At 37.4% G+C, this 25961-nt stretch overlaps 2 protein-coding genes and 1 long non-coding RNA gene across 4 annotated transcripts in view; 2 read left to right on the forward strand and 1 right to left on the reverse strand.

The window, feature by feature from the left end:
* The first annotated feature begins 1727 nt into the window (after positions 1-1727).
* Positions 1728-16050, forward strand: ptcd2 (pentatricopeptide repeat domain 2). Its single transcript, XM_079814931.1, has 10 exons — positions 1728-1864; positions 2346-2438; positions 2963-3092; positions 10247-10364; positions 10468-10546; positions 10846-10937; positions 11186-11299; positions 11539-11613; positions 11683-11799; positions 15137-16050. The coding sequence occupies exons 1-10, from the start codon at positions 1759-1761 to the stop codon at positions 15356-15358; spliced, it is 1146 nt and encodes a 381-aa protein (XP_079671057.1). The 5' UTR covers positions 1728-1758; the 3' UTR covers positions 15359-16050.
* On the reverse strand, positions 10196-16888 carry LOC307125221. Its single transcript, XR_013816340.1, has 3 exons — positions 16057-16888; positions 15081-15278; positions 10196-10850 (listed from the first exon to the last, which is right to left on the reverse strand). It is a non-coding gene; the product is annotated as an uncharacterized lncRNA (long non-coding RNA).
* Positions 16490-25961, forward strand: part of tnpo1 (transportin 1) — a 44424-nt gene continuing 34952 nt past the window's right edge. For both annotated transcript variants that reach the window (XM_079814928.1, XM_079814929.1), the window contains exons 1-4: positions 16490-16868; positions 19399-19474; positions 20634-20783; positions 23273-23379. In XM_079814928.1, the coding sequence (XP_079671054.1) occupies positions 16764-16868; positions 19399-19474; positions 20634-20783; positions 23273-23379 (438 nt within the window). In that variant the 5' untranslated portion in view covers positions 16490-16763. The remainder of the gene's footprint in view (positions 16869-19398; positions 19475-20633; positions 20784-23272; positions 23380-25961) is intronic.

The raw sequence follows: 25961 nt of genomic DNA on the forward strand, positions 1-25961 counted from the left end.
GGTAAAATCACTGAATTTACTTTATTAGCCATGTTACGCTGCTCACAGCATCATGTGTACACCTCCATCTTGGGTCTCATCAATAATCCAGCACACTTGAGAGTCAGCCTCCAATTGGGCAAAAGACAGTCTCAGCTGAATGGGGTGAGGTGCTGTTGCTAAGGAAACGAACAGCAGAGTCCCACCAGGACCACGGAAGGAGTCTAAGTATAATACAATTGTTTGTTCTGTTACTATCTTTAACATGTTACATATTATACCACACATACATTTTAAAAATGAGTACACAGGTTTCTATAATTTTATATAAAGCTCATTAAAAATATTACAAAATACTAAATAAAATGTCCTCAAATGCAGATTTAGCTCTCTTCTGGGGACAAAACTGTTCCTAATGTATAGATACACACTAACATGTATTTGTAGACCTGACAGTCATGTACAGTCATCAATCACAATTCCAATGACCTACATCCCTTTAAAAAAACTCATCTAAGGGTTTATCTATGTATTTCATGTATAGTACAAACATCTTACATGGTCACAAAAGATATTCTTTATTCTATCTACATTGCTTACTTCCCTTACGAAAATGAACCATGATTTTATTATAGGCCTAGTAAAAGTGTAGTAACCATGTTTTTTTTTGGCTAATTGATTACCATTTATATAACCCCAGTTTTACCACAAATACCATGGTTAAACTATGGTTAGAGTAGCAAAGCCATGGTTAATTTGTGGTTACCATGGTTTAACTATAATAACCATGTTTTTTTTCTATAATAACTATAATAACCACGGTTTATTTCCGTAAGGGTTGCATGTTACATTTAAATCAAGCTAATAACTGTGTATTTCAACCCTACATGACATGCTACTACACACTTAACACTCTAGACATTCAATAATTTATATCAAACCTGCCACGACAAAATTTCTTATTCAAACATTTTGTCACACAAATGATGTATTATTGTGGCATATGCATTAGAACGACTCTCTCTATCTCACAGCTATTAATAATGACCTTTCAATGTAGAGAAAAGAAGCTGGGAAATGATCCAGCTGTTAATTGATTATCTACTGCTGTGTGGTTAGAACAGATGAGCAAGGGAATCAAAGGCACACATTTAGCTGTTTTTTCCCCCTGTTCTTAGCACAGGGGAAGACATTATTTGTGTTAATCAATGAATAATGTGTTTGCCTTCGCCAAACTTGCTATTGACTTAGTTTATTTAATTCGAGAAAAAAAAAAGGATTTCTGTAGGCTACTATATAAAAATTGTCCCAATGGAGTGTTTAGTCTATGGTCAACAGCGCCATCTGCTGACTCAAACTATTGAATATAAGGGGTAAAAATGGCTTGCAGAGCTAGCTGTATATTTAGCGTGTAGTTTACCAGCAAAGATAATCCAAAGCGATTTAAACCCCTGTTAAAATAATACTCGCAATATTTTGTGAATTAATATTTGAATGACCATTTTATAAGAAATAATGTAATACTCACATTGTAAACATACCGGGAGAACGCCACATTGGAATGTTCCATTCAACGGGGGTGTCAGGTTTAATAATTTGTATTAAAAGTTTTTATTTATTATTTTTATCGCTAATAATAGATAATACTGTTGATGTACTTTAAATATTTTATTCTAATATGTGTTTTTCAACGAATAAATGTAAATAATTTTACATGCTGAAATATTCATTTGGATAGAAAGTGCACTATTGTGACGGCGCGTGAGAGTTCAGGCAGACATGGCGTTGCGAGGACTGAACGCCTGTGCTCGTGTCTTACTGACCGATGCGTCCAGAGCAGCAGCAGGAGCCCTGCAGTCAGACTGTTTAAAATGTCGACATGGAGGTATTATGCGTATAACGCTGTATTTATTCTATCTTTAAACAATGAACTGTGAACATACCAAAGAAACTGTCGCTAAAAGTCAAGGCCAATGTCATTAAGGAGTAGCCATTCGAGTATACACACAGACACCGCTGTGTAAAGAATATATATTTACGTGATTGTTAATACAACACTGTTGTCTCCGCATTGAAGAATATGTCACTGTTCCTTTTTCATGTTCACCTGGACTGACGTTTTTATATTGACATGTTTCTGTCCGTGTTGTATCTATGTTGGGGAAAGAAACCCAAGCTGGTTTGTTTCCCAGCCAGACCAGGTGAAAATTGCCCCAAACCCTCTAAAATTGCTGGTTTACATTTTTGATCAGCAGGGTTTAAATGTGAGTTCGGTGGTCAAAATAAAAATGGCAGTCCTCCTGACAATTTAATATTTGGGTTTTCAGACAGTTAGTGAGAAACTGACTTTTTTTCACTCTTTTCAGCCAAACGTCACCTCTTGTCTGAAGATGTGGTGAAGCTGCAGGATTTTCAGCAGAGGAAACTTGATGTTGCCCAGCGAGTCTCGGGATCAAAAGGCATGCATCATTTGGCTTGATTTAAATAACTTGGTACCACTCTTGTTTCATTACTTCTTCAAAGTTGCACTTTGTCTCATTAAAAAGTTCAACACATAAAGAAATGGAAAAAAAACCACACAAAAAAAAAAAAACACATTTATGCCCACATGAGATCGCAAGTCATATTGCAGTCATATCAACAAAATGACTGCATGAAAGTATTTTACATGAAAGTGGGTGGCCTCATGGGGGCCATGAGATCACATGACCAGCTGAGTACTACTCTTTTTTTTCTTATCAGAAAATTTAATTTGAGGAATTAATTAATCATGGCTGGTGGTGAGTTGTGAATTTCTAAAATGGCAACTGAAAACAGATTATGATTGATTCAATTACAATATTCATGCATCACATGTCACCAACTGTTGTATTGGCCAGCACAACATAAACAAAAGTCACTGAGTGCACCTTTAACACTCAGAGCTGAACGTCATTTTGTCCCTTGTTCTGAATGTCACTTGTTTTTTTTTGTTTCTTTACAGGTTATTATTTTGATACAATACATCAGAAAATAGAGAAAAATGAGCTAATTTTAGAGGAGGAGTTGAAAATACTTCTGCATTTATGCCAGTCTGCTGAAGATGTCATTATGGCAAGAAATGCCTTTTACAGGTAAAATTGTCTCTTATTTCTTATATAAATATATGGTTTATATTACAAGGATTATTACACTACCATGTTTGGGGTCGGTAAGATGTTTTTGAAAGAAGTCTCTAATGCTCACCAAGGCTGCATATATGTGACCCTGGACCACAAAACCAGTCATAAGTTGCACGGGTATATTTGTGGCAATACCCAACAATAACATTGTATGGGTCAAAATGATCGATTTTTCTTTTATGCCAAAATCATTAGGATATTAAAGTCCTCGTGAAATCAAAATTGATCATATTTACTTTGTTAGCGCAAATTGCTAGTTTTGTGGTGAACAATCCATCCGTGCAAGTCAATCCGCATCAAAAAATTATTTGGCTTCGTAATCTTTAATCAAAATCTGAAAATGCTCCTCCCCTCTACATTGGTAGGCCTTTTTTGATGACGTCTGTTTGACGGCTTGGGCTTCGACACCAACATGCCATCATTAAACACGCCCATCCAACTGACAGTCTGCTGCCCGCGAGCTAATAAACAGAGATGGCGAGGAGGTGCGTTTTCTGAATGAAACGCCTACGTTTCTATATCCAATCAGTTCACAGGGAGGAAAAAACAAACCACGTCCTCTGTTCTGCTCATTTAGTATTCCGTTTCTCTCGGAAATACGTCAAATCACTGAAATAAAGTCGGTTGTAACTTCCGGTTCACTGGGACTTTAAGTAAAGATCATGTTCCATGAAGATATTTTGTAAATTTCCTTCCGTAAATATAGCAACAATTTATTATCAGTAGTAATATGCATGGCTAAGGCGATTTTCTCAATATTTAGATTTTTTGCACCCTCAGATTCCAGATTTTCAAATAGTTGTATCTCTGCCAAATATTGTCCTATCCTAACAAAACATGCATCAATGAAAAGCTTATTTCAGCTTTCATGTGATTGTATAAATCTCAATTTTGAAAAATTTCCCCTTATGACAGGTTTTGTAGTCCAGTGTTACCAGTAAATCGTGCACAAAAAGAAGAAGGAAACATGACCAACACCTGATCACCTGGTGTAAACTCATGACATTCTGCATGTTTATGAAAGTGCTTCTTCATTTTATTCTGAGCTCCGATAAGATTCTTCTGAGCACCTATTCCTTCCAAAAATAAGCGTCTATGGAATCCGTTCACATATTCTAACAAATTTTGTGGCGGATCCTCCTCACCTAATCCCTCCCGCAAAACAGAAAGAGGACCATGTACACGGTGACCAGAAACTAGATCATTTGGGCTGAAACCCAAACTCTCTTGCTGTACTTCTTGAGTTTATTCATTCATTCACCATACCACTTCAGACATTACAATAATACAGCTGGGGGTACAAAATCAATTGGGTAGAGTGAATGGGTCCCCCAAAGAAGCTAAAAAAAGCTTATAGGAGGGGGCCCATAGTTTATGAATAGTAACGATGCAGATTGAGATATACACAGTTTCCACCTGTAACCAGATGATGAAAAGTAAAGGTACACAAAAGGCGCACCAAAACATACATAACATTACATACAAATAACATTACATACAATCATACACATACATCACAGTAGTCCATGAAAAACTATTTTATATTAAATATAGAATAATATGAAATTATTTTTTAGTTGTCTTTTAAAGTTGGAGAAAGAGGGCAACACCTTAAGGCCATCATCTATCCCGTTCCAGATCTGCGGCCCCCTACAGGCAACACTCATACTAGAGCGCACATGTCGACGACATTTTCCTGATATACGAGGCTTATTTCTCATTAGATATGTATGCCGGGGGGTGGAGATAGGAACAAGAACACACAATCTAAGGTTCAGCCTGTTAACAATTTGATACATGAGGCAGGCATTATGATATTCATTTAGCTCAGTTAGTCTTAATAACTGAAAGCGGTGGAATAGAGGGTGAGTGGGTGAATTTATTTCTGACCAAGACAAAGCCCGTATGACTTTCTTTTGCAATGATACAAGTTTTTTGAGATGACTTTTGAAAGTGTTGCACCAGATCACATTACAGTAATTAAGGTGTGGTTCAAAAAGCGTTATACAATGTGAGAAGGGCAGATAGAGGAAGAAAATGTCTGATCTTATAGAACAAGTCGACATACTTTGACAGTTTGTTCACAAGATGGTCAATATGACATTTAAAATTGAGAGAGTCGTCAATGAGGATCCCCAGGAATTTAGTGCAATAAACTCTTTTTATCTCCTGCCCATTAATTTGAATTTTAATCAGGCTTTATTCAATGTTTTTAAACTTTTTGTCTGATCCGCGACATGTTCGTCAGCGGCCGCTCTTAAAGTGACAGCAGCACTGATAATGTCTGTCATTATGTTAATCAAAGAACAACGGGAACAGAGAAACTTATCATTTAACATATAAATTTCATATAGCATATAACTTTCAGTTATACTGTAATGTAACGTCATTAAGGTTTCATAGAGACATTTATTATCAGTGAGACTGGCCTTCATTCATAAAAAGATGCCATTACAACACATATTTAAAATATACTGTCTTTAAATTGTTTCTAAATTAATTTGGAGAGTAACTGAAATTACTACAATATCAAAATATTAAAAACTCCAAAAAAATATGATTAATGAAGTTTTTTTTAATCAATTCACAGCACTAATATTTTGTTGTTACTTGAAGTATTTAGAGTGCTGTATTTGTCCTGAAAAGTACTGAGTAAATGTGATGTTTGTTACCTCAATAAAATTAAGGTCATTCCTATTTTATGTTCTATTATATTAACATTAAAAGCACACTCTTTTTACGACTAAAATAACAGTTAAGGGTAAAAAAAAAATGAATTCCCAAAAATTAAAACGGAATTTGGGAAAAAATAAAACTGATTTTGTAGGGCCCTACTGATTTAGATGTCGGTAACGGACCAACGCAGTCAATTATTAGATGTTCAAAGGGCTTGCTTGTAACCGCGATAGGACACAAAGGCACTGGTTTCAAGCATTGATTTGGCTTGCCAGTTAACTGACATGTATGGCATGTCTTAATGAAAACTGAAATGTCCTTCAAACATGGTCGCAAAACTCCGTCATAAGTTTTATTTACTCCTAGATGACCTGCAACTTCACCATGTGCAATTCGCATTACCACCTCTCAAAACTGTTTTGGCACTACAACTTGAATCACAGCTTCCTCCATCAAACCTCTCCTATAGGGCACATATTTCCTCAAGAGAACCTCATCTTGAATGAAATATCCACTGACAGCATCTCTTACCTCCTGGGATGGAATCACAACATCAAACAACTGCTTTAACCCAGAATCGATCGCCAACTCCCTATGAGAAATCGGAGAAAGAGTGGATAAACCAGGCACAACTACAATCGCACTTCCTTTTCCTCACAAGACACCGCACGACTCTTTGAACGAGTTACAACACACGCTGTAAACACTTCAGGGAATTTTTTCCCCAGCACATCAGACTCTTCGATCAGTGGAGTGGGCACTACAACAGGTGGTGGTATTACATCACGCCATACCCTACCTCCAGCTAAGTTATTCCCAAGAATTACCATGACACCCTCTACTGGTAATGATGGACGCACTCCCAGGATCACTTCTCCACAGACCAACTCCGAAGTCAGGTTTACCCTGTGCAAAGGAACAGAAAGTGTTTGCAAACCAATCCCCCTGATCAGAACATTCCTCCCTTCACTGGATGTATCTGAAAAAGGCAGGACAGATTCAAGAAAAAAGTATTCCGAAGAACCTGTTCCTCGCAAAATTGAAACTGGGACTTTAACTTCCGAATTAGTCAGAGAAACAACACCTTGTGTAATAAACGGTGCAAATTGCTTCATACTTCCAGTTTCTGATTCAGATACTGCATTCACTTCTTCCAAAGATCTGCCACTCTCAAACTCATTTGCAATTTGAGTAGTCTCAGTCATTAACATTACCATGCGACTTATTCTTTTGAGTGGACTTCAGCTTTGCGGCCAAAACTGGACACTCCAATTTCCAATGCCCGATATTGAAACCGTAATTGCACACTAAATCTCTGTCAGCTTTCTCACAACGATTTCTCAAATTTTGGAACATGCATTGGTTCAAATCGTTTTGGTGCAACCCTATTCTCGCTGAAGTTACCATAGTGACGCCCTGATCGATTTTCTCTGTACGAAGTTACGAGTCAAGACTGCAGCTTGAATTGCATCAATTGGCCTCTTCATTTATGTATGTAGCAATATACTCAGGTACAATGCTCTTAAATTGTTCAAGAATAATGAGGTCACGTAACTTCTCAAAATCATCAACACTGGAAGCATTACACCAGGGTTATTCAAATCTTGCCCTGGAGGGCCAATGCGCTGCAGAGTTTAGCTCCAACCCTGATCAAACTCACCTACCTGTGATTTTCTAATGAACCTGAAGACACTGATTAGCATGTTCAGGTGTGTTTGATTAGGGTTGGAGCTAAACTCTGCAGCGCATTGGCCCTCCTGGGCAAGATTTGAATAACCCTGCATTACACCAATGATCAAAGTGTGAAACAAGTTCTCTTACCACCTCGGAGTGTGTTTGCCGATCACCTTTTCTCCAGTTCCTGAAACGCTGGCGGTATGCCTCAGGGACTAGCTCATAAGCTTTTAGGATAGACATTTTTACCTTGTCATAATCTTTTCTGTCCTCCATGGTAAGCGCTGCATATGCCTCCTGTGCTTTGCCTGTAATCACAGTTTGAAGCATTACGACTCGAACAGCATTTGGCCATTTCCCTTCCTCAGCTATGGTCTCGAATAAGGAGAAAAAAACATCAGGGTCATGTTTGTTAAATTTAGGGAGCAGTCTCAAATTACCAGCCAGGTCAAAACCACCAAACACATGTAACTTATCACCACTCTCATGGGATAATTTACCCTCTTTGACCAAATTCAGACGCTCCGCCTGCAACTGAAACTCTCGTTCTGATTTCTCGGCCTCTAGTTTCTCATGTTCAAATTCAATTTCACGTTGTTTAAGCAAGTTATCGGCTTTTAATTATTCAATCTCAAACTCTTACTGTTTGGTTTCCTTTACCAACTCTCTATCGTGATCTTATTGCATTTTCAAAATCTCTTTTCTTTGCTCAAAAGACAGCCCGGAAAAAATATCCAGCAATCTTTTTATACCCTCATGCTTTCTCTGTGCAGAAATGGTTAACAGATGATTTTCACTCAGCCAATTTCTCACAACAGAACGAAGTTCGTTTTTCTTTATTTGTTTATCCACGTCACCAATTCTAAAGTGTTCTACAAGTTCCCACAGCTGTTGTTTCACCAACAAATTTAACCCATCCTCTGACGGCGCTTTAACAAACTGTTCAACGGATGCCATATCAAACTTATTAGTTACTCTCTAACTCCAAGGAAATGTGCATTTATAAAAATACAGAAGAAACAGACAGAAACTAATTCACTCTTTCCCCATCTACACTGCCTATCACCCACTAAACTATCCTTTACCTAGTCTTCATGCTTGCAGCTTTCAAGAGCAAAGCGTCATTAAACACCAAACTACTGCTGGTTTTGAAATTGAGCAAAACAGCCCAACCCGCAACCATGGCGGTGTGCTTCTCCCAAAAGCTTGCACAAAAATAAGAAAGGCAAAATAACAAACCAACGCAAAGCGTTGCTCAACCCTAATGGGAAAGAAGAATAAGCTCTATCTGCACCTTAATGAAAAATGCACTTACCTTAAAATAACTAACTTCAACCTCGCGGGACATTCCAAACATCATCTCACAAACGTTTATCTGCATCTATCTCCAAAACAATGTGAAAAACAAGTACTCACTTATCACTCACATTTGCATCCGACAGAGCACCACTAATAATCAAAAATGAGCTTCAAACTAATCAAACGGACTCAGTTGCCGTAATCTAAATCTGTCTTTAGGACGAGCCCCCATTTGTTATGCTTTACGTTCTTAAATCGCAACAAACAAAGGGTCACCACACAACCGCTGCATAAATAATAAGATTTATTTAATTAACATAATAAAACATGAAGTGTCAAGTATTCAGTGTACATGTTAGTCAGCGTGTAAGCGTGAGTGTAAGTAGGAAATGCAAATGTAATCAGTCCAACCAAACATTACCAAAAGGGAAGTCCAAATCACTACAGTGAAGACGAATCAACGTGATCTCCGATGCGGCTGTGGTCTCCCTCCAACTCCCCCATAACGTCAGATCTCAGGCGCTCTCATGATGAGCGAACGACAAACAATAACACTCGCTGCCAAGCCCAACTTGCTCTCCATCACTTAAAGGGACCTGATTAGGTTCAGGTGCGAAACCACATTCTCCATCAGCCAATCACCTGTAACTCAGGGAAAAACAACACCAGGGTCACATATTTGATCATAAATCAGTAAAACAGTGTTTTGGTAAAAAATATTATTGTTTTCATTTATTATTGTTTTCTATTTTAATATAAATTAAAATGTAATTTACTGTGATGCCAAAGCTGAATTTTCAGCAAAAGTTTTTCTATTTATTATGACTAGATGCTATTTACACTAAGTTTAAATGGCAATAAAAGTGCAAGTAAAATTTGAGCGATTTCTGTCCCTCCATTGACAGCTACGCAACTGTAGCTTTCAACAAAGCACACATCAGTTTGTGGTAAACGGAAGCTCAAGCATGTTTGCATGACGTGAGAGAACCAAGGAGGTTCATTCTCGTGTTACGCAGCATGTTTGAGCTTCTGCAAGAACCAGTGAGGTTCATTCTTATGCGTCCAACAGGTTCGGTTGAGCTTCTCTTTATGTTCGCAGATCAATGTTTATATGTGAATAAAAGCCTAAATTCAATCTTCATCATAACAAGTGATCGAGTCTATCCAGAAAATTTGGACTAAACCACTCAATTCATATGAATTAGTTTTACAAACTCTTTATGAACTTTTTGAAGCGTCAAAGTGGTAGTTGCGTAGCTGTCAACGGAGGGACAGAAATCGCTCAGATTTTATTTAAAAGATCTTACTTTGTGAAGAAGAACATAAGTCTTACGGGTTAGAAACAACACGAGGGTGAGTAAATGACTGATGTTGTTTGGAATAAATGTTTTTTTTTTTTTTTTTTTGGATGAGCTAACCTTTTAATACTGTTCTCTTTTTATTTATGTCCATTCCAGGTACCATAAAGAGAGTCGTAGCATGGCATTTAGGGAATTCAAGTTTGGCCCTCTTTTCATGAGATTATGCTATGAGCTGGGTTTAGAGGAGCTGGCAGCAACAACTCTGACAGATCCTGTACGTGAAAATGAACACACATTGTGCAAAATCAATATGCTGTTTACTGGATGATCAGTGGATGGATTGTAGTGAGATTTGACCTTTTCTTTTTCTTGCATAGGCTCTCAAAGGATTCTTTCCAGACTCTACATCCTTTAATATCGCCATTGACATGCTTTTCACTAAACAATGCTACGAAAGTAAGTTTCTTCAGCTTCTCTCTCTATTCTCATGTAGTATGAAACTTTACGATCAATCAGATAATTTTATTATGCTCTGGTTGCCTATCCTGCCTTTAAAATGTGTTCGATGAAATAAAGAACTGTAATGTCTCGTATTTGAAAAGCCAGTGAGACAAATGCTTATCTGAGATTCTTGACGGATTTGATCACCACAAACAAATCCTTTATCAGTGCAGCTTCTCATCTGCAAAAAAGTCTGTCTGTTGTTGCCATGGTTTCAGTGGATGTGATGTGGGTCACTGATCGTTTTCTCACAGGTGGCCTGGAGGTGGTTGGAGAAATGGAAAAACAAGGAGTGCCATTCAACAAGGACACCTTCATGCTAGCCTTTGCTACTTGTTATAAACTGGTAAAGACAGTGTAGAAGCAAGTTTTGTATGCTTTGAATTAAAAACATTAAGAATCACCAATTAATTTCTGTAATCCCAGAAAAGACAAATGGTATTTTCATCACATACAGAACAATATGCGTAACCATCTTGTGGCTTGTTTTTTGGGCAATAGTTTCTCGCTGTAATTTTAAGTTATGCAAGCACAACAGATTTTTATAGTATAATTTATAAACTGTGTACACATCTGTTTTTGTGGGATTGGCAGAGCACCTCTAAGTCATATCATATCTGTTTGACCCTGTTGGAAGAAGGTCAGACAAAAGGAAATTTCATCCCTCGACATGCCTATTGTTTTGCAACTGCTCTTGCTCTCAAACAGGTAGGATAATTAAAATGTCAATATCCAAATTAAAGGATAAATCTTTCTTGTATGCTATGTAATGCCATATAAATGAACTGGGTAGGTGTAACATCAAATTTTAGTAGTTAAATGGCATTCAGATGTTGTGAAATTGTAATTGAATCGCAGACGATGTTGCATCTTTTGATATATTAACAGTAAATCCTAATTTGTTCAACTGGTGTTTGTTTTTCATTTTTACCTGATGTATGTTGTAGAATGATATAGAGAGAGCCCAGACTTTCTACTCGCAGATCATGAGCACGGATAGTCGCCAATGCCAGAACCTGAGAGTAAGTGTGTTTAAGAGTGTGTGTGTGTCTTTGAAAGAGCTTGCGTATGTGTAACTGCTCTTTTTATAGGTTCTCATATTGGCGATGAAAGGGTCCATGAAAGAGGCAATCTCTGCCCTCACAACAGCCCAAGTGTCAAAAAAGACTCCCGTGTTTGTGAAGAAAACAGAGTTCTCCCAGGAAGTGGTGAGATATTAACCACACACCTACAATACTTATTCTTTATTATTATTACTCATTCACCATTGCTATAGACCATTTGGGCGTTTGCAAACATCAATTGTGTTTTGTGGGCGGAGCCTACCTGGTGGCAGAAAATGACCGTTCTGCAGTAGCACTCTATGGAAGTCACGTAATAAAAATTTAATTAAGTTTATATCTCACAATTTTGACTTTTTTTTCGCATTTCCAAGTTTATATTTCACAATTCTAAAAAGAAATATCAGAATTGCAGAATATAAACTTTTTGCGGGTTTATATCCCCCAATTTGGACTTTTTCCCCTCCAGAATTGTGATATCAACTCGCAATTGCAAGAAAAAAGTCAGAATTGTGAGATAGACCTAAAAATGCTGTTTAAATGTTACCTATATAAAACGTTATAGGTTTAAATATTTCATGCTGTAACTGTAAAGCTATTATGCCCCTATGTACTGCATATGTGAATATTATGTAGATCTATTGTTTACATCAAATCCATGCTTTAATATTAGACTAATCATCACAGGTTTCATCAGTCTAGTCTGTGGCTTGCAAACATAAATGTCTGCGTTTAGCTTCACAGATCATTTTCGACGACGGTATTCTATAATATGAAGTCCATCTTTTTTGCATTCTGAGGCACAAGACATTTTTTTTGCTTATTCCGTGGATTTTGTCTATTTTCCTCCACTTGTTACCACAGTGTTTTCTGCCACCACAATGCCCGTGCATCTGCAAATAGTGTAACTGTAACATCTGCTCACAAATGGTCTATTGCATTTAAGAGTAAAAGTAAAGTCATCAAAACTATACAAACAAATGGAATTAAGGCCCATTCACACCAACAACGATAACAAAAGATCCAAACAAGCGGACGATATTGTTCTGTTTATTCTTAGTCTCAGCCTCAGACGTCACGCTCACAGACCGTTGGCTGAACGTCTGATGCATATGGCACACTTGTCTGGAAACACTTCAGGAGTTTCAAAGTCGTCGTCTGATTGGTTGAATTCTACAGTATTTCCGCGAGACAAGTGTATTGCGTTCTTTAATAGTCCGTCTAGAAAGAAATGCCTGACGCCAAACTCCCTCGTGGAAGAATAACGCGTTGTGTTTAAAACTGTGACAGAGGGCACTTACCAGGATCAACTAAATGCCACTAAATGTTTTCAAAAGTATGTGAAGTTTGCGGCTCCATTGTTGCAGTAAACTTGCACAACGTTCTTGAATTAATAATTTATAGATGCATGCCGGTATGTTATTGCAGGGACATCGGCTTTACATTTTCACGGCCCTAAACATGACGCGGAACAAAATAAACTGTGATTGGTTGCGTTGCATGTCAGTCAAACGTACTCTTGGGCGGTCCTCGACCAATGAAAGCGGTGATAGTCCAGACCTTCTGCCATCAGTCTGAAGGTCTGGCTACGCGAGACTGTCTGCCACTTTAAATGCTCACTCATTATAGCAGGATGGATTCTGTTTGGCTGTCAGTTTTTTTATTGTTCATCAGCTGGTTAAAATCATTCTGAAAGTGATTCCAATGATATAGTTTATTTTTGCTCTGGTGTGAACTCTGCTATTCTTTAATATTGAGAACGATTTTCAGAACTATATCTTTATAGTTATCGTCCTTGATGTAAACGGACCTTTATGCAGTCACCAATATTAATAATGTAAATCAAATCAAAACTCAAAGTAGCCGCTAGCTCTGCACAATCGTGCCATTCTGTTCAGAGGTGCATTTTAAACACTACGAGATTTCATTATTGCTAGGCACTTGGATTTCTTTCATATTCTGGTCCAATTCATTCACTTCAAAATTTCTTAAAACAATAAATTCGATTATATTGAATTTCACATTGAGTTTTCTTTCAAAAACCTAAAAGACTCTTAACAATCCCAAACTTTTAAATAGCACTGTATTTTTGTTAAAAAGCTAAATTCAAGCATATAAGAACAATGTTTTACGATTATGAGAGACATTTAAATTCAGTCGAGGGTGTACAAAAAAAATTGTCAGGTAATTTATATAAAAACAAACATGGAATCTCTGGGCCCGGTTACATGAAAACCCTTAAGTAAGGGTATCCCTAAGGGTGGAAAAAAAATCCTTGAGGGATTTCTTTAAGGGTGATGCAACAAACGTCTTAAGAGTCATCCTTACCTAAGTGTTTATACTAAGCATTTTTTTATGTTTTTGGCAAAACGTGCAATGGAGAAACGGTTGCTATACTTATGGAAGATGTTATAAACAGAACATAAGGGACACTGACTTAACATGTTTACCTTTACTACAGTTGGACAGCTGTATTACAATATTTGAGTATTTGAGATTATTGAAGGCACAAATCACAAAATGTCCAAAAAAAGAACAGTGTCTGAGTGTATGCACACTGGCGGCCCACAGCTCGGATGCTGCACATAATTTCCCATTAAATTACATAATATTTGTCCTGAATCAGTGTTAATGCACTCACTGACTTCACCCTAGGCTGCATGATATATGGTGTACAGACTTTTTTTCAGTAACAAGTTTTAAAGTACGCCACATATAAGGAAACTGCATAATATCCATCGTCCTTTCTATTTCTGTTTGTGCTGTTGCACCATTTTTCATACACTGAAATTCGAACTCATTGACGACGCCACTTAGTTCATTCTTGAAGATCATTTTGACCTGTATGGTGATTAGATTCACCTCTTCGGACTGCTGCCTTGAAACAATTAGAAATAATGATAAGAAATGTTGCTGTCAAGCACACAGTGGAAGTGATGAAAAAATATGAAAATGAAGCTGCTCATATATTAATTATATTAATTTTATATTAATTTATTTAAGTGATTTTCACAATGCACATTGTTTCAAAACATCTCATTCATAATACTTTCTATCGATCGCTAAAATGCACCTCTGTACCCTCATCTCCTCCTCAATCAACATGAAATCAGCCATTGTGTTTGAGTTCAGCAGATGACCTACGGGACGTGTTTTGGTCCCTTCATTTTTTAAAGGATGAAATAGCCTCTAAGTACTTTGTTGCAAGTGCAACCCATAACAGAACTTAATCAATTGAGGGGATATACTTAATGATGACTTTGAGGTTCCTTAAGGTTTTTTTCTCAGACCATGTTTCAAGGCTACCCATTACCTTATAAATAGGGGTTTCCTTGACTTAAGGGCTTTGTTGCAATTTGGCCCAGATCCTCAATAAATATAAAAGTCAAACACCTCTTGTATTAAAAGCATTTCATGTGTTTTCTCACCCATTCTTGCCATTCTTTCCCTCTCTCTGTCTCTCTCCTTTTCTTCGGTCTCTTAGGTTAATGAATTGAGGAAGAAGAGTGCTGATGGGCTGTGGGAGGGACACGTGGAACAGGTGGTGAGGCGGTTAGAGGAGGCCGGTCAGATCACCAAACAAACCCTTGATGAGATCCTGTGTTACACTCCCTCTAGGAAGAGGCCTGTGGGAATATTGGAGCAGGAAAGAAAGATCAGCCGAAGGACTCTCAAACCACTGCAGTCTGCACTACTGTTAGAGTGAATCCAGTGAGAGTCAAAGACTCTCAGCTTTAGTGTATTATATTACAAGAGTGAAGGTGCGTCCTTGCTCTGCTCACACCGAAGACGCAGCCCATTCAAGCTCAGGATTTGGCATCATCTACCTCCTGCTGTTTTAAGCTAGTTACTGTTGCTATGAGTTGTTGAAATCAAGTAAGGAATTGAATCACTTTAATAAAGTGATGTTCCTCTAATTTGGGATCTTGTGCATTTTTGTATTCCATTTTAAAGGGAAATGGAAGAAATGTGAAAAGAGCAGCAATCAAGTGATAACTGTGAATCAACATCCAGCACTTTAAAGCGTTGATAAATGCTATTAGAAACAGTGTTGCTGTACATCTTCTAAACACAAATGCAAGATGATCTGCTGGAAGAGAAATAGGCGTTTGATGCGTTTTGTATGTGGTCATGCATGCATGAGATGTATAAAAACGTATATTGTATTTAATAAGTACCGTGTTAGTATTGATTGAGGGTTTGAACACTGACTGTCCTGATGAATGACTGCCTTGAATGACAGTGGAATAAAAACAAAAATGTGCCATATTATGTGACATTGTTCACAATCACAACACTTATATTACTGTCTCTTTATTGCATGTCTATTGGTTTCGTATTCCTCATTTCTAAATCAAAAGGGATAAACCAAAAATGCTGTAAATTCTGTCATAATTTACTCACCCTCATGTCGTTTTTTCTGTGGAATAGAAAATCTTTTGAGGAATCTTGATAGCCAAACAGTTTTGGTTACATTGACTTTCATTGTATGGACAAAACACAGATATTTCTCAAAATATCTTTCATGTTCTACAGAAGCACGTTATACAAGTTTAAAACAGGAAGGTCACTTTTTTTTTTTTTTTACTATACCTTTCTTTTTATATACTAGCACCTTAATTAATTTTATTTTGTCTATGTGTAATTAATCTACACAGAACAATGATGCAAATGTACTCTCGAAATGAATTATTCGCCCAATGTGGGGCTCGAACCCATGACCCTGAGTTTAGTCTCATGCTCAGCCGGGTTTACAACGGGGTAAATTTGGGGTCAATGTAGGGTTTCCAAATCATGTCCAGCGACTCGACGGGCGCTAGGACCCGGGCAGTGCCGCACAGAGGCTTATCGCTGTCGATGTGCGGTGATCCGGACCATACTCAGTCCATGTATGTAAGCTAGCCTAGCGTCACCAACGCCCGCAAAACACGCTCATTTTCACACGGGTCCATCCACTGTAAACTCTCGCAGAGACGTTTTCCCTCATCTTTCGCTCGATAACAGCCGGTCTTGAAGCTGAAGGTCAAGGTGGAGGCCGTTATTTGATGTGAAAGGGTGTAGATCTGTGCGCCTACACACAGAGAGCGAGAGAGAGACTCCAGACATACAAGATGGAGTGCCAGTGGAAACCCGACGAGCAGGGACTTCAGCAGATCTTACAGCTGCTCAAGGAATCACAGTCCCCGGACACATCGACGCAACGATCCGTCCAACAAGTATCCTTTACCTCACTGTTAAACAGAGTGATGAAGGGCGGCGAACGAGGGGATGGCGGAGTTCAGGAGGAGTTGGCCTGTGATTAGCTCATCCGTTAGTTAGTGCTTGAGATTTGAAAGACACGCAGTTATTTATGGTCTGTTTGTTTATATTGTATCTGTCGATTAGGATGGTGACTGCATGGTGTCAGCAGGTGTAACGTTATAGCTGTCATTCGGGGAGTGTTTAAGTTAAATGGGTAACGTTAGTTCACCCACAAACGAACATCTGTCATCAGGCTCACCCTCACGTTATTCCAAAATTGTATGATTTTGTTGTATGGAACATAAATGAAGATATTTTGAGAAACGCCTCAGTGTTTTTTTTTTTTTTTTTTTTTTTCGTACAATGGAAGCAAATGGTCACTAAAATCGTTTGGTTTGGTCACCAGAATTCCTTAAAAATATCTTAATTTACGTCCCACAGAAGAAAAACCCTCACAAAGGTTTAAAAAGACGAAAAGGGTACGTAAATTATGACTGAATAAATTTTTTTGAGTGAACTACCCCTTTAAGCCTTAGATCAGATAGTGTGTCAATCTGTAACAAACACATTTTTGAGATTATCTATAAACGATAATCGGATCTAATAAACGCTACAGTTGTGCGGAAAACCTATGTTTGACAGCATTTTTGAGTATCGTAGGCGTTTGGAACACTTCAAAATGAAATGTTGTCTAGATAGGCTGCTCACTATGTTATGAGACGCAGATTAGACGGACTCCATCTGCAGTGGTGCGAGTTTGTAATCACGATTTTCTGTCACATAATCGGATGCAGCTCAGACAAAGACATCTGACATTCGCGATGTTTCAGCCTTTATTCCACACTGGGAGAGAGTGAGGAAGATGTGTCAGTGGGTGAATTTGGACGCCCCTTCACTAGCAAATTATGCATCGGCGTTTGCCCATTAGAACGCTGTAAAATGCTATACTAAAAACTTTTACGACAATTTTCAAAATTTCAGGTAAAATTATTGTCACAACAAATGTATCAAGGCATATAAATACGTGTCATCGTTTGTTTAATTGCCAATACGTGAAAACTAGATACATTATTTGGATACACATTAGCCAGAAATAGAAAAGACAAAATGGTGGAGAAAAAACAAAACACTGAGACATTGCTCAAAATATTTTCATTTATGTTATACAGGTTTGGAAAAACATGAGGATGAGTAAATGATGACTGAATTAATATTTGTGGGGTGAACTGTCCCTTTAAGCTTTTTCTTTAAATGGTAGCTGTGGGGTCAGGTGCTTTGGATGTGCCAGTGGCTAATACAAGTAATTATTGACATCCCTAACATCTATACTCAGTCCAAATAGTAACCCTTTTCCTGGCTTGTTTATGAAAATGTGAATAATATGCATAAAAATAAAACTTTGTAAATACACCTTATTAAATAGTTGTTTGTACAACTCCGTTATGTTCATATTTTGTTTGGACTCAATTACTCGCCGTACCTCTTGACGTCTCTCTTTTTTTTCTGGGAGACCCTATTTCTATGGCCCTGACTTAGCTCTTCTATGCCACGGTTGTCCAAACTCGGTTTTGGAGGGCCACTGTCCTGCAGTGAGTTTAGCTCAAACTTTGCAGGAAAGTGGCCTAAAGGAGTAGGATTGGACACCCCTGTTCTATACACTTTCTACATCAGCAATGGGCCACGTCAGTCCTGGAGTGCCGCTGTCCTGCTGAGTTTAGCTCCATCCCTAATCAAACACATCTGAACAAGCTAATCAATGTCTTCAGGATTACTGAGGCTAAACAGTCCTTCGGATGAGACGTTAAACCGAGGTCCTGACTCTCTGTGGTCATTAAAAATCCCAGGATGTCCTTCGGAAAAAAAGTAGGGGTGTAACCCCGGCATCCTGGCCAAATTTACCCATTGGCCTCTGTCCATCATGGCCTCCTAATCATCCCCATATACTGATTGGCTTCATCACCACCAATAAACCGTCTTCTGGCTTCATCACCACCACCGTCTCCTCTCCACCAATAAACCAGGTGGATGCTACACATTGGTGGTGGTTGAGGAGATTCCCCCCTTTTAAATGTAAAGCGCTTTGAGTACCCAGAAAAGCGCTATATAAATGTAACAAATTATTTTTATTATTAATATTATTATTATAATACAGGCAGGTGAGGTATGTTGGAGCTAAACTCAGCAGGACAGCGGCACTCCTGTACTGAAGTTGCCCATCCCGGCTTTTACACAATTATCTCAGTTGACAGCAGACTTACTAATTTATTTTGTATTATTTTCATTGTTTTAAACATTTAGGCTACACATTATTGATGTTTGTGTACATTTGCGTATTATACCATTTGCTCATATATCCATGGGTTCATTCATTAATGTAATCTTCCATCTACTGCAAACACCATGAGGTTAGTCCATAAAGTACGTGCACTGATGCACATTTCCCCTGCTGTTTGCATTATCCTCCGACTCTGTGGTCTGGATGTCATTTCTTAATGTGCACCACAGAAACTTGAGCAGCTCAATCAATACCCGGACTTCAACAACTACCTAATATTTGTGCTCACAAAGCTAAAGACGGAAGGTAAGATGTGCATGTTAACATTGACTTCTTGTATTACGCATGCTTGATTTATCATTTTGATTTGGGATGTGACTTATTAGATTTATAATATGATGTGACTTGCTGAGTAGGGATTTCGGAAGCTGAGAGTCAAGCATCTGGATAGATATGGGTCATATTCATTTGAAAGCCTATAACCTTTTTATTTTTACATAGGCATTGTGTGATGGGAGGCACAGCTAGTAGGTACAGGAAATTACCCTTTGTCGATCTGCATTGTGGTTGTTGCAGTTTATGAGTTTTGCCATGACAGTTTGTGTAGTATATTAAGAGACAGTCTTCTGCTGTTTCTGGAAGGAGTTGAGTCAAGCAGAATGAAGCTCAGTTCTAGGTGGTGTTTAGTGTCATCTGAAGCCAGTGTCTTTATAGCTGGTGTGACTTCAGGTCAGTGGTAATCTGTCAAGTGCACTGAGAGCTTAGCTGCACTGACCTTTTGAATCTGTGTCCTCTGTCATGCCCCAGGTCACAGAACATGTTTAGGAACAACACACAAGTTCATCTACCAAGGTTTCTCCCTCCTTTCCCCCCCTGAATTAGCCCAAGGTCCATTTAAAAACAAAAGGATCTTTATTAAGCATCTAGCAAACCAGTTCAGAGCTGAACAATAGGATTTTTTTTCAGTGTGGGCCGTAGTTTTATTTATTTTGAACACAATTTTTTAACCTTTTTTTATTTTTAAACAACATATTTTTATAAGTGTCAAAAATATTTGTTATTATGCTACGGGGGGGCCGTTGAATGCTTGAATCTGATTGGCTGATGAACGTTCTGAGGTGTGCAATGATTAAGTAAGGATTTTTCAGTGTAGGCTGTAGTTATTTTTAAACAACATATTTATTATATTTTATTATATTATCTCATATTTCAAAACAGACGGAACGTCTTTATTAAGCATCCACACAGAGTGTTTTAATTTTTTGTTTTTTAGTGTTACTAAATGAACTAAATTTGTAATGAGACATGCATTTGTATAGAATGAACGGTTATTACAGTTTACCCCTGCAGTTGTTTGTGTCTTTCTTTTCTTTTCTTTTTTTAAAATTCTGATCATGGCCTTTGCCAAGGGCTGTATTTTCCACCCAGTCTGAAAGTAATGCTTTTCATCCTTTCTTTCTCATAGATGAGCCTACTCGCTCTCTCAGTGGTCTCATTTTGAAGAACAATGTTAAGGCCCATTACCAGAACTTCCCAAACGGCGTGTCTGACTTCATCAAAAATGAGTGTCTGCAGAACATTGGAGACTCTTCACCGCTCATTAGAGCCACAGTGGGTTAGTATGGACTGACAGAGCATTTATTTATCTGGCTCTAAGCCACAGCTTTTGCCATCACGATGTAAACAATATTATGCTTTTGGTGTCTGTGTTTTTACTCTTGATATAAGATTATTTATTGAATCTATGTCTGAGTGTACACAATGTGCCTGAATAATCTGCTTTTTGTGATTGTTGTTAGACTGTGATGAGTTATATGCATTGCTGTGTTTCTATGGTTACCCAGCATCTTACAAAACACTACATAAAATGTATAATTTCTCCTCTTTTTGTTTATTTGATTTGAAAGTTGTCTTTTATGAATGTTTCCCTGCACATTGATTAATACACAGTAGTGACCAAAAGTGATGTCTGGAAGAGATATTTGTTTTTAATGATCCTACAAGATTGGTTAACCCATCAAAATAGGAGGGAAATTATTTATATTTTAAAAACATTTCAAATATGAGGAAAGTACAAAACACTAAACTTGGTTAAGGCATTTATCTGGCAAAATTATTTGGCAAAAAAAAAGACAAACTACAGCAACAGGTTTTATTTTGCTATGCAAAAAAGAACAACAACATCAGTTATTAATATTTTGTTGGTTCTCTCTCAAAATATTTTTTGTTTTTTGTTTAATTATGTTTGCACAATTTGACATGTTTCATTGCGTTATCACAACAACAACAACAACAACAAAAAATTACTCCAAGTACAACTACGTAATATGCTTGCAAAATGTTAGGGGGGGGGGGGGGGGGGGGGTTACTGAACATGAGATTGACATGAGATTGACTGAAACTGAGTGTTCAGTCAATCTCATGTCAATCTTGAGTACCTATAGAGTAGTATTGCATCCTTCATATCTCCGAAAAGTCTTTAGTTTTATAATATTTATAAATGAAAGTCTTTCTGAAAAAAAACCAGAGCGGCTGGGGGTGTATCGTGTCGGCGGAGCTAAAGAATCACGAGCATGTGCAGCTATTGCGTTGAGAGGGTCTGAAAGCTCTGACATCCTTGAACGTGGAGGAAAAAACGTTATCCTAAATAAACCATTGAGATCAATCAGATTTAGCCATACATATATGATCCAGAATCAGATCTAGAGGCTGAAATTGAACAGGAGAAGCAGCAACGACAACTACAGCAGGACATCTCAATGGTATGTACTGTAACTGTAACTTATATACTTGCTTAGCGGCTTGTCATGTGTGAGTTTTACAACATTTTTGTGTGTTTACTCGTGGTTTATGAGGACATAATTTGGTTTATGGACTATATGCGATTTAATGTTAGCAGTAGCAAGCGGAATGGCTTTGCACGTCAGACTAGTGCGTGTTTACATAGAAAAACAATGGAATAGTAGCGCATTTGAATTAACGAGTCGATAGCTAACAACACAAATACATTTGAAGCAGTTTTACTCTCCGCCTGCTTCCAATACACGACCGTGAACCTTAATCGCTGGGACTGCTCCATCTTTCAGCATTAGACGAGCTACAAATCCGGAGTTGAACTGTACCTTGTTTATAAACCATTGTCGCCGAAATTCAGGGAACAAACAAAAACACTTGCACAACTCCGTTGCTGCTCTGGAAAAACAAACTCCATCCACTGTCCCATTAATGCTGGGTTCTTTCGGAAGTTGTGCAGGGTTGTCTTGCCCTGACAACCAAAAACACACATCTTTGGTGACATTGTTGATTTCGTGAAGTCCTGTGACTGCAGCGCAGCCGACTTCCCTAAAGCATTTGCTCTCTCTCTCTAGTCGCGCACGCGCCCTTCCGGGAGATGAGCCCGTACGGCCCATACAAGGAAATTCCGCCCTATCGGACGTCAGATAGACCCATACTCGAAAAAAACTTTCCGAAACTTTACTCATAAATACTCCATCAAACTTCCAACTGTTTTTTTTTTGGAAACTTTGTCCATGTTTACGATGGGAATCCAAGTCTTTAACAGTGTAAAAAGCTCAGTATGTATGAAACAGCATTTCACACAGCATTTCACCCCCCCCCCTTTTTAATAACAATATTTGAATAAAGTGTGAAGATGCACAGAGTCTGAACATCACTTATGGCCACTACTGTATATTAATTATTTGAGTATAATTTGACCACATATCTTATGATGTTCTATCAATTTTGCTTAACAGCTTATTTTTTATTATAGATTGCTATCTATCTATCTATCTATCTATCTATCTATCTATCTATCTATCTATCTATCTATCTATCTATCTATCTATCTATCTATCTATCTATCTATCTATCTATCTATCTATCTATCTATCTATCTATCTATCTATCTATCTATCTATCTATCTATCTATCTATCTATCTATCTATCTATCTATCTATCTATCTATCTATCTATCTATCTATCTATCTATCTATCTATCTATCTATCTATCTATCTATCTATCTTCACTAATCTAATTTTCGGAGCTGCTGTATAGGCTAGTCTAAATGGTGCATTGTTGTGCATATGTTTGTGTTCTTCAGGTATTCTGATCACAACTATAGCCTCTAAAGGGGAGTTACAGAATTGGCCGGAGCTTCTACCTAAACTCTGTTTACTGCTGGATTCAGAGGACTATAACACTTGTGAAGTAAGACACTCTTTCTGAAGCTGTCTGCAGTCCTTTTTTTTTCTCCTCTTTCGTGTTTCCACTCCTCAGTCTCGCATTATCCCATGTCTCTTTCTCTCTTTGTTCCACTAAGTGGAGCTGTATGATGATGGATGTTGCTGACTTCTCATTTAAAACTGTAGTGTAGCTCATTGCTTCATGATCTAAGCTCTCAGCAGTATATCTGAGCTTTGCTGATACACATGTACTGCAGCATATCTCCACAGGGAGGTTTCTCTGCTTGGCTTAGGGATGTGAAAGGAATGAGTTCGTCAAACTGTCCGCTGTAGGTTTTTACATCTGTCATTGATTTAGGTGGTTTGTCATTGGGCTCAGTGTTTGGTTGTAATGTTTTGTTGAAGATTGTTTCATACAAAAACGTACTTTTGTAATATTTTAATTCGGATGATTGTGCAGTATAATCAAGTTTTTTTTTAGTAAGGTATTTAAAAAACAGGGATCAAATTTAGACTCACTCTTTTTATAAAATATGTGGCTATTTTTACATATTGGAAAATAGCCACAGCTGATGTGACCATCAATATCTATCTACTATACAGCACAGCCTCAAATGCTTTTTTATAAATGGTTAGTACACTATATTGGGTCATTAATATGTTCTATGTTAATATGTGTTTATTGAGACTGTAAAGACATTTATTAATGTTACAAAAGTTTTTTTTATTTCATTATAAATTCAGTTGTTTTTGAATATTCTGTTCACTACAGAATCTTGATTTTTTTTTTAATCAGTTTTCAGCTTTCCACAAAAATATTAAGCAGCACAGTTGTTTTCAACATTGATAAAAGTAAGAAATGTTTCTTAAGCAGCAAAACAGCATATTAGAATGATTTCTGAAGGATCATGTTACACCAAAGACTGGCGTAACGATGCTGAAAATTCAGTTTTGTCATCACAGGAATAAATTACATTTTAAAATATTATTAATAGAAAAAATATTTAATTGAATTACATTAAAAAAAATTAATAACATTTGAATGGTAATGTACATAATGTACAAAATATTTAAATTTAATTTTGCTTGAAGTAACAGTTGATAAGCAAAAATAACAATTGGCTATGGGTGCTGTGCAGTGATATGGTCAACAGGTTTTTACGTCTCATCTGCTACTATTGGTTTGTATTGGTGTGTTCACGCTGTCAGAATACTGTAATCATAAAATCAACATCAGCAAAACAAATTCGTTTTTATAAATTTATAAATAATAGCTTCTGACTGGTCAATATAGCATTCTAGCAGTGCATAATATATGGTGCATTCACATTCACATCATGCCGAATTATCCATATTATTATCTAATAATTGTGAGGACAAATCAAGCAGATAAGTGGTTTAACTTGTAATTACAAGTTCTACAAGTATATATGTATATATATATATATATATATATATATATATATGTATGTATGTATGTATGTATGTATGTATGTATGTATGTATGTATGTATGTATGTATGTATGTATGTATGTATGTATGTATGTATGTATGTATGTATGTATGTATGTATGTATGTATGTATGTATGTACTTTTATGTACCTGCGTGCAGTAATTTGATAAATTGAATATCGCACACACATGAACAAAGAAACTCTAAACTCGCAGTACAATGCTCTGCCCTGTGTGAATGCGAGACTCTTGCTGAGCTGGCTTGTTAGCACAGATTGAGGCCAGTTATTTTCTACTGTGGAGATCAGATGTGATCAAAACTGATCATAGACCCGTTTGGTGCACACTTTTAGACTCTCCTGTACCATCCACATTGAAAATCTGATTGAATATGTCTAATGTAAACCTGTAAACGAAATGTTATGGTTTTGAAGTGCTATGATATAAAAAGAGCAATAGACAGTTACTGTAAACTGTACAAAAGACTTTCTCATGAAAAGGGATGAAAAGGATATTCTGAAATTAATGTATTTAATTCAATTTAGATTTAACTTAAATTGTCATGATGATAATATAATTTTTGAGAGCATAAGATACTCACATTAAACATTAAAAGATCTATACTGACCCCAAACATTACAGAGTCTCATTGCTGTATTACAAATACATTTTCTTTTCTTTTTTTGATGTGTTGAATTACATTCACATTGCATTGCTTGGGGTGTGTGTGGAATGTCACACCCTCTGCCTGAATTGATTGGCAATTCCTGATGCAGCATGCGGCCTGACTATCTAGAATATGCGCCTATAATTAGTGGTGTGCATGTGCCTGAAAGATGCAGTTACATCAAAGTTACTTGTGAGGAAACTCTCTCACATGCCTATGCTACATGCTAGGTAAGAGAATTATAAGCCAGTCCTCCAAAGCATGTGCATGTGCTCCTCTAGCTCAACTGCTTGGAGTATGCTGAGCACCAGGCCAGAGACATTATAAGGGGGAGGACAGGACGGACCACTCGTAGATAAATGAATGGGAGAAATATTAAGGCTCAATAAAAGTGGCAGGCAGTAGGAATGAAAGTCTGCCTTTTAAAGGTGCACTGTGTAAATATTAGCATCTAGCGTTTAGGGATGGGCAACAGTGGTCGAGTAA

This window comes from Gobio gobio (genome assembly GCF_949357685.1).
Source record: "Gobio gobio genome assembly, chromosome: 4".
NCBI lineage: Eukaryota > Metazoa > Chordata > Actinopteri > Cypriniformes > Gobionidae > Gobio > Gobio gobio.